Genomic DNA, 16542 nt, shown 5'->3' with positions numbered 1-16542 from the left:
GCATGATGGAGTGCAGCCTAACAAAGTGCAGATAAGGCCAGGGGCATAGTGATAAAACGTGTTTTTTGGGGGGTAAATCAGCCAACTTTTTTGTGATAAATTGAAAACTTTCATTTTCTCACATTTTCTAGAAAGAATTGCCAAAAAAATAAATTAAAAAAACAAGACATATTTTTTATTATTTTTAAAATGAAAAAAATACATTTAAATAAAAAATAAAAAATATTTCTGGTGTTTTGTGCTTGTCCAGGTCCTCAATGTAGGTTGGATATTGATGCACTTTTGCATGTAGCAGTACCTAAAATTAGGGGTGGCAATTTCTGACACGACCCGCCAACCCGACCCGCCAACCCGCCTCTTAGGCGGGTTCGGGTTGGGCTTAAGCCAACCCGTTTAATAAACGGGTCAACCCGTGTAACCCGTTTATTAAACAGGTCGGGTTCGGGTTGGGGGTATGCCAACCCGCCAACCCGGCTGACCCGTTTAATAAACGGGTTAGGCGGGTGGGTCAACCCGCCAACCCGACCCGCCAACCCGTCTGCCCGACCCGTCAACCCGCCAACCCAACCCGCGAACCTGAAAACCCGTTTACCCGACTCAACCCATTTATTAAATGGGTTGGCGGGTCGTGTCGGGTTACCCGTTTATTAAACGGGTCGGGTTCGTGTTTGCCACAGCCGACCCGTTTAATAAACGGGTCGGGTTCGGGTTGAGGTATGCTGACACGCCAACCCGCCAACCCGACCCGATTGCCACCCCTACCTAAAATTGGAAAAAAAAACTTGAAAGCAGATTGTATAATTAAGGCTTCATTTGTGAGTCGGTATTGGGACAAATATCAAAAGGTAAGATTGGTGATGAAAATGAACGATGTAGATGGATTGATGAAATGAAGAGGCAAGAGTTTGGTTACATCTACACTCCCATCTTGGACGCCATCTTCCAAATTCGAGCTTCCAAACTGATGCAAATCTGTCGTCGGATTTGAGGAAAACTATAGTCTATGAAATATGATTTATGGTAGGTAGGAGCAGCTAGTGCACGTCACCTTGTATTGGGATGTTGCAGGTTTAAAATCCAACGGTATAGTTGTATAATTGGTTGGGGTCTGCCTAACCCTAGCTTGCCTTAAAAAAAAAACATGATTTATAGTTACGTTAACCAAAGTACAAAGAAAAAGGGTTTAAAGAATACTTAGAGACAAAAATCAAACCAGTTTATAATATCAATCAACCAAAACTATTCGCAAACCCAATAATAACATATTTATACTAAAAACACAAAAACCAGGGTTGTCAAAGGGTTGGTTATCCGACCCATCAGATGTATTTTCAGACTGGCCCAAATAACAAATTGATGGGTTTGGATTTTGCCGAGTCAGGACAATGAAATCTCAAGGTGTCATAAAGAAGGCAATGCAATCTCAAACTCTGATCCCAATAATTTTAGAAGTTTACTTTTACTGAAACTACATATAAGACACTCAAGTCAGGTTGGGTACTTGATAAAAAAAAAAGGTTGAGTTGGGTACTTGAAAAAATGATAACCCAAACCCAGCCTGCATATTGTCGGGTTCGGGTTGACCTGAATATTATTAGACTCCACACCTTTTATACAGAGTCAAAAATTTGAATTCGGGTTTAGATTGAATACCTTATAGAAACCTGACCCATTAACAGCCTGGACAAAAACCCTAATCCTACGATAAATCCTGGATAGATCTGCCATCCAAACCCTCTCCCCCCCCCTAACAAATATGGCTCCCAAACATAGCCTAATTTGATCTTGGAAAACCTGACCAAACTCCACTTAATGGATTTGATTTGGTCGAACATCTGACTCGGACCATAGCATTGATACTGCCACTCGGACCAACACTTTGGTAAGTGCCTAGTGCGGATAGTGCCCATAGCTTCAAACCCTCTCTGTTTCTTGAATGTGGGTCCGGCCCATCTGGCCCACCTTAATTCAGCTGGGTGGCAGGGACTGAACACCCACAGCACTGATGACTCATCTGTTGGTAGGCTTTTTTTTGTTTTCTTTTTTCAAGAAATGACAACTGTGTCCCAGAAAAGGTAGAGACAGCGGAACAACGGAGTCCGGATCAGGTGCAATCACATGGCACAAATTTTGTGCATTAAGCACCTGATCTCCCTCCATTAGGCTTTGGGCCCACAACTGTCCCCATCTACCAAGATGGAGGGTGATCAGGTGCTTAATGCACAAATATTTGTGAAAGCACTTGATTTTTTCACGGAACAACGTCCATCGTTTTTTCGCCACAAGAAGGAAGAGCGATTCTTTGGTCCAGGATTTGACTCAGCAGAGGGCTTTTTAGTAATTTACTGATGCCACCGAAATGATTATTTTATTTATTTTGGGTGTTGAAAAAGGCACTCTAAGGCCTGAGCGTGAGGACTGAGAACGCAAAAAAGAGAGACTCATTTTCGTCTCCTTTGATTTCGTTTTTTAATTTACTGTTCCTGATTTTTTTCCTTTTCTCTTTTCTTCTTCTTCTTCTTTTTTTTGTAAATTTTAAAATCATCTTCCTTCTTACTTGTTACTCTCAGCTTGGTATAAGGAGGAGAGAGAGAGAGAGAGAGAGAGAGAGAGAGAGAGAGAGAGAGGTGGTGTTCTAATGGTGGTGCTTTGTTCAGCCGCTTGTGAAGATTTCGGTTTCGTACGTTGTTTTATGTGAATTTCTGGCGACAGAGAAAGAGAGAAGAAGAAGAGGAATAAGAAGTGAAGAATGTGGGGATATCTGGTTCTCCTCGTCTGCGTGTTGACATCGAATCTGGGATCCGTTCATGCATATACAGATCCATCAGATGGTGAGGCATCGATTTTCTCGATACCCACATCAGCCAAGCTCTCGATTCCATCGTTTGTGTGCACAAATCTCTCTTTCACTATTTTCTTGGGTTTGAAAAGATCTTTTTGTGTTTGGTTCTTTATTTTTTCTCTGGGGGATGAATGTATGACTGTGATTGCGGTGTCTTGGTTGGAAGAGATTATGTTGGTGTGGTTGGTATGTTTTTCAGAAAAAAAATATTGATAATCGATTTCGAGAAACGCTGAAAATACAGAAACAGGAGATGAGTTTCCATGGATTTTGCATCGCCATGTGATTTCTTATTCTTGGGTGGCATTTGATCGGACCATGAGCGAGAGCGTGATGTTGAGACGACTAGCATTCTTTCTTTATGCGTCAAAGATGTAATTTTTTTCTCATTTTCAGAAAGTGGGTTCGATTAAATCTAGAAGAAAAACCACATCTGGTGGTACTGTTTGGTGATTTTACTTCTCGCAGAATCGGAAGGAGCTGTGGTTTAGTTTTTCCTTTTATTAACCTTGTTCATTTGCTCATTTATTTCAACGCAGTAAGTGCTCTCAACAATTGGTATAGCAACCTAGGTTCTCCCTCTCAGCTTAACGGATGGAGTTCAAACGGAGGAGATCCTTGTGGTCAATCCTGGAGAGGCATTACGTGCTATGGGTCGTCGGTTACAGAGATGTAAATAATTCTTGTACTTGTACTTGTTTTGTCGTATACTGCAATTTCCCATTTTTCTCCTGTATTGATTTATTTCAAGATCTTATTGGTAGATGGGATTCCCTCTTAAAACCAAATTTCCTATACGAAATGAAAAAAGAAAAACAAAAAAAAAAAATTTCCAGACACCTTTGAGCTGTCATGTTTAATTTCCCTGTTTTTGTTCAATATGTAATGTTATGTTTTACGCAAGGGATGAGTTGCATACTGCGTTTATTCTGTTTTCACTTGAATTTGAGCAGCAAACTATCCGGCGCTGGGTTGGCCGGAACAATGGCTTACGGCCTTGACAGATTAAAGTCCCTGATTAACTTGTGAGCACCTGAGTTTGATTTGTAAGCTTTGGATTCCAATTTGGTCAGGTTTTATGTTTTGGAGTGCGATCTGATTTTGCATTATCATGCAGGGACTTGAGCAACAATCAATTCAATGGAGGCATACCTTACAGCCTTCCTCCAAGTTCTCAGCAGATGTAAGTTGAGAATCTAAATTTCTATCTTCAGGAGTCGAGTGTCAGCATGATTATCTGAGTTGTTTCTGTGATAATTGTGTAGAAATCTTTCTGGGAACAGCTTTACCGGAAGTGTCCCGTATTTAATTTCAGCATTGGCTTCTCTTGCATACTTGTGAGTGGCATTCTTGTGTTTTTTCCTTTTCATTATTTTCCTTAAAAAAATGAGTATTGGGACCTGTTTTCACTTGACACTGTGAATAAGATTGTGGTCTTCTGGGTGGTTGCAGAAATCTTGCCCATAACCAACTTCAAGGTCAATTGGATGACATGTTTGGACATCTTCCAAATCTGGCCACTTTGTAAGTTGACTTTTTTTTTCTCGATTGTGGAGCCTCCTGCAGCCATTTTGTAGATACTGCTGTATCTGTGGGATGCCATATTGAATGTGTGTTATATGTTCTTGAATGTGTTTGGGCCTTGGGTTGTTTCAGTCTTTTTTCACTTTTCCTATTCTTGAGTCCCATAGCTGCATTCTGATTGCAATGTGGGACACCACATCACTTCTGTTGATGGAAATTTAGTTTTTTTTCTCACAACGAATTAATCAAATTCCAGACTTCATTTTTTTATGAATTTGGTGAGATTCTTTATCTATTCACAAGCATAAAGATCAATTTAAGTCTAATAATAAGCTTGTAGATAAGTATTTTTTCTGTAACTATAGTGAAAGCTATATGTGGAGTCCCCTTCAGTGGAAAATTAGCCAATCCATCATAATCATGCTCAGAGTTGTCTGTTTCTGGAAGTTGTTAATCAAGCAAATGCCCCAAGCCATTTAATGGACCTGGCCTAATTGCCAGCTTAATCTGCAAAGATTTAAATGTTGGGTGCCCCCTATGAACTGCTAAAGTCAACTCTATTGTTGAGGCTCATCCTCTTTATGAGGAACAATCTGCTTGCTCCAAGATCTCATAATCCAATACATGAAATTCCAATCTATTGGGTCTTTTGGTCTTATCTATCCTCTACCTCTCATAGTGTTTGCGTCATTACATTGGTCAGAATTAGGACGCCGATATAAATTTCTATCTCTACTCTCACACTGTAAGACACTATGTATGCACACCAAGGTTCTGCATTTTGTTACCACCCACCCTAAGAAATGTTAGGAACATCTTTTGAAGTTTTCGATCTAGTCCACAGTTCAGGTCAGTCCCTGCAAACCAATCTGGTGGTCTAGGTCATGGATCGTTGATGAAACCTGAGTTTTACTTCTTGTTGTGGATGCACTCTGTCTTTACTCCCTTATTTAATTTTTCATCATAGATTTACTTTACTGGTTTAATTATTATAGATTAGCTATAAATTGACCATGCTAAACATCTAATTGCTATTTATAAATTAAATGCATTGGAGTACTAGTGTGCAAGGTTGTAAGCATCGTATCGTTACCCGTATCGGTCGGGCCCAAAGTAACATCGTATCATATCGTAAATGTATCATAAATTCTTAATAAATTTTTTTCAAAAAAACAAAAAAGAAACAAGAAAAATCAGAAAAAAATAGCATAAATCTAAAAAAGTCATATCACATGAAACAATGGTGAATTGCACAAAATACAACCATAAAATCACATATGAAACATTTATGTCTCTATGAGCCGCATAAGACATCATCAAACATCAACTAATATAGAATAATAGATAATATTGCATGCATATCTCAGAAGAACAATGCAAAATATTAAATATCTTGCAATTAAGAACATGCCACAAAACTCATACTTTTATACTATATAAACAAAAATATTATGGCAATAGTTGCACTCGATTTTCAATCGGTTTCCACTCGTTACTTGAGTTCCCCATTTGTAAGGAAATAGGCAGAAGTGTAACCCAAGAATGCACAAGCATTCACAAAGTCCAATACAAGCACTATGGCATTCAAACAAGAAGTCCACAAAGGGACAATATGAAAGCCTAAAAAGGCTATACAAACATAAAAATAATGAAATATTTATTGGATGAAGCCTTGAAAGGCATAGAAAATACAAGGGGAATAACCCCATATTTATACACAAAAGGGACACATGAGAGACCATGGGGGGCTCCCACATGGAGTTGTTGGGACCTCCAATGCTTTAAGCAAAAAGGAGGAAAAGAAAAATAAAAAAAGGAAAAAATATAAAAGAAAGAAAAACATATTCAAAAGAATGAATATGCGAGAAATAATGAAAAGACTATTTTACCTTTATCGGGTATTACAAATGAATTACATAATTTTTATATATAGACATGTATATATATACGTATGTGTATATATATACATGTGTATATATATTTTTAACACCATTGTCATACCAGATCATCTTATGCCATCTTTGTTGGAGTGTGGAGCCTGATTTTTACCTTGATATAAATCTTTAACTTTTGCGGATCCAACCCCGAGGTGAAATTTTTTTGGAGTGGTTTTGTAATTTTACTCATAATAAAGATTTTTTTACCTTAATTCATTTTCTTGAGTGAAAAAATCGTGAAAATGCATTTTTTTTACCTTAACCCACTTCTTTGGGTGAAAAAATGGTGGAAATGCACTTCTAATGACCTCTAGACAAATGAAGAAGTCGGTCCTCAAAAGGTATTTAAAACCCAAAATGAAAAAAGTAACTTTTGGTCTTTTTAAAGTATGCCGAAGGTGTATCGTACGCTACACCCGATATAGGTATGATGCACACTCGTATCATGATATGAGTGTGTATCGTATTACAAAACCCAAAAGTAACAATACGTATCATACCGTATCGTATGATACAATACGATACTTACAACACTGCTAGTGTGTACCATGCACCTGAATATATACATGGTGATGTTCATTTCTTAGCCTATTACCTAAAACGAGTTTTATTGGATAATATTGAGAAATCCTGTCTTCTCTTTCAGAGTCCATGGATGGTCATTCTATTGTTGTCATTAATCATTATTATTATTTTCATTGAACTTTGTTATTTTGTGTTGTCGCTAGGCAGTCACATTTTGATTTTTCAGGGATTTATCTTATAATAATTTGCCTGGCAATCTTCCCTATACTTTCAGCAACCTTTCCAGTCTCACTACACTGTGAGTGAACACCAGAAGCCTATTGATTTTTCCATTTCCATGTTGGTCTTATTTATGCAGTATCATTGTTATTTTTCTTGTCACAGGTATCTGCAAAACAACCAGTTCACTGGCTCTATTGATGTCCTTGCCTATCTTCCACTACAAGACTTGTAAGTGGAAGATGTACTGTGAGGAAAATTTTCATCTCCTTAAAGTAGTACATCATCAATTTATTTTGGTTGCAGGAATGTTGCACATAATCATTTTACTGGTTGGATACCGGCACAGTTTAGAAATAACAGAAACATCCAGTGAGTAATTTATTAGTCATAAAAGAAATTTCCCATTTATCTGGCTTGAAGAAATTTGAAGTGCTCTTCTAAATTGCTACCCTGTTATACGTTGTTTCTAACAGCAATTATAGTGATATGCTGAAGCTTTAGCTCATGAAAATTTTTCAGGACAGATGGTAATTCATGGAACACAGGCCCTGCACCACCACCACCACCATTTACACCACCACCACCTGCTAGAAGGGGTCATAATTCTGTTGGTAATAACAGCCCAAGTGGAGGAGGTGGAAAGAAATCAGGTATAAGTGGCGGGGCTATAGCTGGAATAGTGATAACTCTTTTAGTTATTGGAGGGGTTCTAGCACTTTTCCTATTGAGGAGGAGGAGATCTAGACGCTCCTCTGATGAAGAAAAGCTTAACCAGGATCAGCCCTTCAGCCTTCTTGGATCAAATGAAATTAAAGGTAATCAAATAGGTTTCTCGATATTAGGTTTGCAGTTGACAAGTTCTATTGTTACTGTCTAATGCTATTGTTTTTTAGTGGTTTTGTATAGGGATGGCAGTGGACTGGGGCGGGGGTGGGGGACAAGGTCGCCACCCCCTCCCCGTTTCAAAATTTTGCCCTTCATCCCCGCGTTCGTCCCTGCATGGGTTTCGATTTTAACCTTCATCCCCGGTCCATTCCCCATTTCATGTCCTCCATCCTCGGTCCAAACGGGGTGAGGCGGGGCAGGGCCTCGTTTACCCGGTCCTTCTGCTGCTGTCCCCTTCCGCCATTCGACGAAGGAGAGGAGAGAAATGAGAGCTCGCACAGCTCGTTAGAGGGAGAGAGGAGAGATTCGAGAAAAAGTTTTATGTTAGGGTTAGGAAACATATTATAAAATTCTCTCTCCATATATATATATATATATATATATATATGGAGAGAGAATTTTATAATATGTATAAGGGTATAATAGTAATTTTCTTAATGGGCCGGGGTGGAGTAGGGCGGGGGGCAAGAGTAAGTCCATCCCCGCACGGGTTTTGATTTTAACCTCCATCCCCTGTCCATTCCCTGTTTCATGTCCTCCATCCCCTGTCCAAACGGGGTGAGGAGGGGCTGGACCCCGTTCCTTCCCAGTCCACTGCCATCCCTAGTTTTGTATTGAATTACTTGTGTTTGGTGTTCAGCTAATGTACTTCAAGAGTTGTATGTGTAATTGTTAGGTTAAGGATTGTAACATTTCTTCCTGTCCATCCTATAACAAAACTATTCGTGATTCATTTTCATAACAATGCCAGATTATCCATGGACAAGCCTTAGACATGGAAGACTAATGCGGTGTAAAATTTATCATGAATATCACTGCCTTCTATGGAAATAGTTGGTATTACATACGCAGCATATGTCTATCCTCACATAAACAGTTGATAGGAGACTCTGAGGGATTCTTTGAATCACTCTTGTTGGATCTAAACCATGATTTTTTTGGAAAATATAGGATCTTGAGCCCCTCCCCCCCCCCCCCCCCCCCCCCCGTGAAATATATACATATACATATACATATATTTATATATATTATATTGGTTTATCTGACATTAGAACTTTTATATTAACATTAGCTGTGTTCAGCTGATTCAGATGACCAAAATACCTTAAAAACAATGTTTTTTTTAAATTCACCTTGTTACTTTTTGAAAAGAGTGCTTTAGTTTCTTACAAAACAAAGGACTCATCTTACCAAAAAAGTAGCCTTACATTTTAAAAAATGCTATTGCTTTTAAGTGTGTTTTGATCTGCTGACATTAAAATAAAAGGTTTAACATTAAATGGAAACCTTATATTTTACATGCCTATATGTAAAGCAAAATACTATATATATATATATGTGGAGAGAGAGAGAGTCTATTGTGGTTTTGAAACATGATAGAACACCTGGATGGATCTAGCTGCCAGATATTGGATCTAAAAGTACAGATGTTTAGCATAGTTTAAATGTTTGCTACAAATGTTTCTATGTATAAACGCCTCTAGATCACCACAGTGCATGTTGTTTTGATCTAATTGGACCTCATAGTTAGATTTAGCTTGTCCAAAATAGGAGGGATCAGCTTTTGAATTGTGTTTTTAATCTTTTGATGAAGAATGCAATTTTATGACCCAAGAAAGAATCACACATTGTAGGCCGTTGATTTTTGAAGCCTTATAAAACCTGCCTACATGTTGTAATTGGATGTTCTAAGAGCAGATTCCCACTAAGAAAAACATGTAGGTCACATGTTTTTCTTTAGTTTCATGAAAAAAAAAACCAAAAACATAAAAAACAAAGAGTGGCATTTGTACCAGGGTTACCGGAAGCGTCTAGGTAAAAGGAGAAGCGCGGAATGTCGCGCTTCCGAAGCGTGGGGGGAAGCGTCCCCCTTTTTTGGGAAGCGCGTTTCCCTTTAATGGGGGACGCGTTTCCCTTTAATGGGGGACATGCTTCCCTTTAATGGGAAGCGCGCTTCCCATCACGCTTCCCCCTCGCTTCCCCTGTTTTTTTCAATTTTTTTGTATTTTTTATTTTTATTTTTTTCGCTTCCCCCTCGCTTCCGAGACGCTTCCTAGGTCGCTTCCGAGACGCTTCCTAGGTCGCTTCCGAGACACTTCCCGAATCGCTCCTAAGTGGTCCCACGCTTCCCCGCTTCCTAAAATTTTGAAAGTGCCTCGCTTCCCGCTCCCGCTTCCCGTATCGCTTCCCGCTTCCTCAACTGGCAACCATGATTTGTACCTACAAACCCTTGTAGCAAATATGCTCCCTATTTACTTCGTTTGTATCTTTGATAATCTGATTACCGCAGGATTAATTTTTCAAAGATAGCAACAAGTCAAGGGCTCACAATTCATGAATATGAGGATAGTTTAACACTGCCCCAACTATCATGTTGGAACCAATGAAAATAGCAAATGAAATATGCCAAGCATGATCCAAAGGTTAGTTTTCATGAGCTGATATATGTAAATTAAGAGTGTACCACCACATATGCTGGTTTGGTACCACTGTGTGTGTGTCTCTCTCTATATATTTATAATGTAGTCGATTCTACCTACAATCTAGATGGAATTTCACTATATATGTTGTTTTGGCTCAATATAACCTCATAAATGTGTTCAACATGGTTGATTTAGTGGAAATCGCCTCTTGGATCATTTTTTTCAATGAAACAATATGTTTCTTGAGTCGGGAAAAATCAATGCATTTACAAGAACCTGCACACAGGTCACAATCGGACAATAAAAATTCTGGTTCCTACTAAAAATGACATGAAGATCACGTCTATGATGTCATTTTGGAAAAAAAAGAAAAAACAAAAAAAAATCAAAGTAGTTTGTACAATTGGAGCAAACTCTCACCCTATGTATATGTATGTATGTACGTACCTAGGGAAGGGTGGCCATCCAACCAAAGGAAGGTCCAAAATCTACATGATCACAGCTCTCCTTCTCCAATGATTGAGTGTTTCAGTGAGTGGATCTTATATATTCAATCTTTATGATTTATTAGTAAAAAATATGCTTTACATGAAGATTTTACAACATCCAGACATATTTTTTAAAAAGTGAAAAATCAATGGCATACAATGCATTTTATTTTTAGAATACAAAGTATTGTGGACTGTTGATTTTTAATGCTTTAAAGAGCACGTCTAAATATTGAAAAATCATAAGCTAAAACATGTTGCTTACTAATAATGTTAAAAATTTACTATTTAGAGTCCAATTGATGGGAATCTCAATTGTTAGAGAAGGAATGCCATCAGATCATTGTTGTTTGTAGATTTAGGTCCTTCCTCTGGTTGAATTGTCCATCAGATCAGATCATAGATATTTAGGTGTGCATTGGTCAATAACCTCTCTCATCCGACACCATAAATGTGCTCAGCATGGTTTTGTTTGCTAGGGGTCACTTGTTGGATTGTATTTTTTTCTGGTGTACAATCATGTGCCTTTGGGTAGTGAAATTTGGTATTTTGTCTTGTTGATCTTTTCCCACAAAAGTCCTTGTTACACCGTAATCACATGATCTGAAATTTGTTTTTCACTAAGACCATGTAGTTCGTATCAATTGTGATCTAGCCATCCAATGATTTGATTGCATGGTCCCAAATGGGTGCACATAGGGCACACCTACCAATTTCTCTCTTTCTAGTCTACACACACACACACATATATATATATATATATACATATATATATATATACATATATATATACATATATATACATATATATATATATACATATATATATACATATATATACATATATATATATATATATATATGCATGGGTTTATAACTTTATATAACTTTAAACTAGTTCTAGTAGTGTTCAACTAATTGAAATGATTAAAACACCCTTAAACGCAATGACATTTTCCAAAATACAAAGTTTTTTTTGTTCAAGGTCAAAGTCACTTTTACTTTTCAATTCAATTTACTAAGTGTACCTTTTTGTTTTTTGAAAGTTATGTGGTCTTTCCATCCAACATAAAGAATCACTCTGTCTAATAGTAATTATGTATTTTGAAAAATGCTATTATTTTTAAGGGTGTTTGGTCATTTCAATCAGTTGTATGCTGCTAACATTAATACGAATGGTTGAAAGTTACATACGCACAGGTTGTTTTGATCCAATTGGGCCTTATAAATGGATTCAACATGGTTCAAATGCTAGGAATCATCGTTTGGAATTTGGATCATGTCTTTTTTTTTGGATAATCCAAGTGATCATGTCTTTTGGATCTAAAAGTCATGAAAATATTGTGCAATGTGGGCCTTTGATTTTTTAAGCTTTTTGAAATCATGACTGCATGTTGTAATCAGATGATCCAAGTGCTGATTCCCACAAACCAAAACATGTGCATCACATCTATGAGGTTAGATTCGTGAAAAACAATATAAAAGCTGAAAAAATAAAATAAAAGAGGTGTTTGTACCAGATATTTGTCATGAAATGGTATGGATTCCAATGCACTCTATGACAAACTCCAAGAATCAAAATATTATACATTTGGACACAAACTTAAGAGCTAAAAAGACACATGAAAATGTGAAAGAATAACTCTATTCATAATGGACATGAAAAATACAAAAAGAAAATTACATTGGTGAATGAATCTCTTTATTCATAATGGACATTAAAAATACCAAAAGAAAATTACATTCAAACCTCACTACAAATACACTAAAAATAACACACAAACTTAATACTACCCATCACTCTCTCAACTCTTACACGTACACACGCATCCCTATTTATAGAGGAGAAGGAAGTCCTTTCAAACAATCAAGGGAGACATCTCCCAGTGGCTAGAATTCTAGCCATTGGGACTAAGTCAACTTGTTTGACTTAGTCCCTATATATATATATCATAGTCACAAAATTTGGCTATATTTTTAAAATATTGTGATATTATCACTGCATTTTCAGCAAACTATATCAAAGGCAAAATATTGCGATATTTTGAAAATATCACCAATATAATTATCTCATGATATTACATGAGAATATCGCGATATTATAAAGTATTTTTACTTATTTTCTACATCTTAAATATGTTTTTCTTCTTTTGCATTTTTTTACTAATTTCTTTTATTGTATATGTATTTTATTACTTAGTTTTGTTATTTTTATATTTTCAGTTTTTTTTAAACTCTGAGTTTTTCCTGAGATTTATCACCTACCTATAATATTGCGAGAAATAGCCTCTCCGAGATATAGCCGATACTGATATTCGTGACTGATATATATAAATACAAAATACTCTTGCCTTTATTCTTGAATTGAAAATATAATCAACATTCTTTCTGCAAGTCAAACTCTGCCATGTAAATCTTCCAGTAATCAGTATGTCTTTCAATTATTTAAAGATGAACTGAGGTACTTGTATTTCATTTGGTAGAAATGAAATCTGTACAATCGTCTGCTTCAACTACACCAGTGACATTGCAGCCAGCTCCATCGAAAACTCTTAAGCCCCCACCTCTGGAACGGCACAAATCATTCAATGATGATGAGCAACCGAAAAAAAAGATCACTGTTAAGAGAGCTAATATACCTCCAATCAATGCATCAGTGTACTCTGTAGCGGATCTGCAGATGGCCACGGGCAGTTTCAGTGTGGACAATCTTGTTGGTGAGGGGTCAATTGGCCGTGTTTATAAGGCTCAATTTCCTGATGGGAAGGTCTATTTCGCTCATTTGTTGCAAAATTTTGTTTCCCAATGCCCTTTCCCCCCCTGCTATTTATGACATTGTGATAATTTTGATAGCCAGAGTTTCTATAAGTTTGTGTTATTGTTGTATTTGATAATTTTGTGTGTGTGTGTGTGTGTGTGTGTGTGTGTGTGTCTGAAACTCTCTCGCTCTCTCACTCACACAAACACATGCGTGTCTGGTCGGAGGGTATGGAAGAACTAAGGGTGTAATCATCTACTTGAGATATTGCCTTAGGAAAGTAAATTGGTAACCAGGAGAAAATGATGAAATAATGTTTGACAATATGGACCAAAGCATCTTGGTGACCTTTCATAGACCGAAAGGATCCCTTCAACTACATCTTCTCTTTCTTCATATCTATACCTGGAGTAGTTAGATATTATCATAATCTGCTACTCATATGTCCTAGGCTCTAGCCCAACTTGAATCTGTTCTAGATATGTTAATCTACAGTCTAGTGCTATTTTGCTTTAGCTTGCCTTTTAGAGGAGACTTATTGCCGCATCTATCAGTAGACTCTATGCCATCATTTTTCCCCTTTTAATTGTCACCTTGTGAAAGGACATGAAAAACAAAAAGGTTTTCTCATGTTCCTAGGACATATTGGACCTCTTGTCACCAAGTCGTCTGTGTTCTGGTCATTTAGCACAAAAGGCACTGGCATTGATTCAAGTTCTTTTGTTACTGGACTATACAAAATAGTTTATATACCATTCAATTCAAGGCACAGTAAAATATTTAAAATACAAATTATTGGTGATGGCGTGCTTATTTTTCTTGGATCCTTTTTTAAGAGATTGGCAAGGATGTTCCATCAACTATTCTCAGACTCTAGTGCAAGGTTTCATTGCATCACATGTCAAGAGTCGAGATTATTTTTATTTTTATTTTTTAACTTCTACTTCTAGCGTGGCAACTCCCTGGGGGCAAGGGGAAAGACCATGGAGTTTTACGCTGCCAGGAGAGTGATCGTAATTACGGCAGTCCGAGCCAGCATGGCTAGGTCTCTGATCCTGGGGTTGGTTTCTCTGTGTAGATCAGGGTTATCAAAAACACGCCTTGAGGCGCAAAAGGCGCGCCTCGCCTTGAGGCGCGGTCCTCTGTGTATTTTCAGTTATTTCAGTTATGTAATCAGTTTCTTAGTCTATTACTATATTTTAACTTTTGTTGGTTAATCTCGTACATTTTTCAGTTATTTCAGTTATGTAATTAGTTTCTTAATATATTTTAACTTTTGTTGGTTAATCTCGTATATTTTTCAGTTATTTCAGTTATGTAATCAGTTTCTTAGTCTATTACTATATTTTAACTTTTGTTGGTTAATCTCGTACATTTTTCAGTTATTTCAGTTATGTAATTAGTTTCTTAATATATTTTAACTTTTGTTGGTTAATCTCGTATATTTTTCAGTTATTTCAGTTATGTAATTAGTTTCTTAATATATTTTAACTTTTGTTGGTTAATCTCATATATTTTCTAGTTATGTAATCAGTTTTTTAGTTACTTTTATATGTTAATCTCATATTTTTTAGAATAATCTCATATATTTTAACTTTTGTAGGTTAATCATAGATTTTCCAGTTATTTCAGTTATGTAATCGGTTTCTTAGTATATTTTATCTTTTGTTGGTTAATCTCATATACTTTCCAGTTATGTAATCATTTTTTAGTTACTTTTATATGTTAATCTCATATTTTTTAGAATAATTTCATATATTTTAACTTTTGTAGATTAATCTCATATACTTTTCAGTTATTTCAGTTATGTAATTAGTTTTTTAGTATATTTTAACTTTTGTTGGTTAATCTCATATTTTCCAGTTATGTAATCAGTTTTTTAGTTACTTTTATATGTTAATCTCATATTTTTTAGAATAATCTCATATATTTTAACTTTTGTTGGTTAATCTCATATATTTTCCAGTTAGGTAATCAGTTTCTTAGTATATTTTATCTTTTGTGGGTTAATCTCATATATTTTCTAGTTATGTAATCATTTTTTAGTTACTTTTATATGTTAATCTCATATTTTTTAGAATAATCTCATATATTTTAACTTTTGTAGGTTAATCTCATATATTTTCCAGTTATTTCAGTTATGTAATCAGTTTCTTAGTATATTTTAACTTTTGTTGGTTAATTTCATATATTTTCCAGTTATGTAATCAGTTTTTAGTTACTTTTATATGTTAATCTCATATTTTTTAGAATAATCTCATATATTTTAACTTTTGTTGGTTAATCTCATATATTTTCCATTTATGTAATTGGTTTCTTAGTATATTTTATCTTTTGTTGGTTAATCTCATATACTTTCCAGTTATGTAATCATTTTTTAGTTACTTTTATATTTTAATCTCATATTTTTTAGAGTAATCTCATATATTTTAACTTTTGTAGGTTAATCTCATATATTTTCCAGTTATTTCAGTTATGTAATTAGTTTCTTAGTATATTTTAACTTTTTTTGGTTAATCTCATATATTTTCCGGTTATGTAATCAGTTTTTAGTTACTTTTATATGTTAATCTCATATTTTTTAGTACTTATTTGAGATTTTCTATTTCTTATTGGTTGTTATTTCATCAATAAAGCATTTCTTTATTTATTTATATTTTTAGATATTTTTTTTTATAATTTTTTTAAAGTTTTCAAAAAAAATATTTGAGGCTTACGCCTCGCCTTGGTTTTTGGTGGAGCACCTCGCTACGCCTCAACGCTTTTCACAACACTGGTGTAGATATAAAAAAACTTCTACTTCTGGCCCAAGTCAAGAGTGGAATCTGCAGAAGAAGGTTTGGAACATTGCTGCTATTGGAAGGCAAAATTGTCTCTTTCTCCACATCTAATACAAAAAGATTGGTACCATTGAGACTAGTTATAGCTCTTCATTTCT

The 16542-nt window shown here is 35.9% G+C and overlaps 1 protein-coding gene across 2 annotated transcripts in view; it reads left to right on the top strand.

The window, feature by feature from the left end:
- The first annotated feature begins 2413 nt into the window (after positions 1–2413).
- The window catches only part of LOC149831804 (protein STRUBBELIG-RECEPTOR FAMILY 6-like), a 36695-nt gene continuing 22566 nt past the window's right edge, over positions 2414–16542 (top strand). For both annotated transcript variants that reach the window (XM_090014149.1, XM_090014148.1), the window contains exons 1-11: positions 2414–2831; positions 3382–3514; positions 3796–3867; positions 3960–4025; positions 4108–4179; positions 4295–4366; positions 7055–7126; positions 7213–7278; positions 7354–7419; positions 7570–7865; positions 13330–13613. In XM_090014149.1, the coding sequence (XP_089870275.1) occupies positions 2750–2831; positions 3382–3514; positions 3796–3867; positions 3960–4025; positions 4108–4179; positions 4295–4366; positions 7055–7126; positions 7213–7278; positions 7354–7419; positions 7570–7865; positions 13330–13613 (1281 nt within the window). In that variant the 5' untranslated portion in view covers positions 2414–2749. The remainder of the gene's footprint in view (positions 2832–3381; positions 3515–3795; positions 3868–3959; positions 4026–4107; positions 4180–4294; positions 4367–7054; positions 7127–7212; positions 7279–7353; positions 7420–7569; positions 7866–13329; positions 13614–16542) is intronic.

The sequence above is a fragment of the Nuphar pumila genome, chromosome 7, assembly GCF_984573655.1.
Source record: "Nuphar pumila chromosome 7, dmNupPumi1.hap1.1, whole genome shotgun sequence".
Classification (NCBI taxonomy): domain Eukaryota; kingdom Viridiplantae; phylum Streptophyta; class Magnoliopsida; order Nymphaeales; family Nymphaeaceae; genus Nuphar; species Nuphar pumila.
Note: the sequence above shows the minus strand (reverse complement) of the source record. Positions and strands in the feature narration are given on the sequence as shown.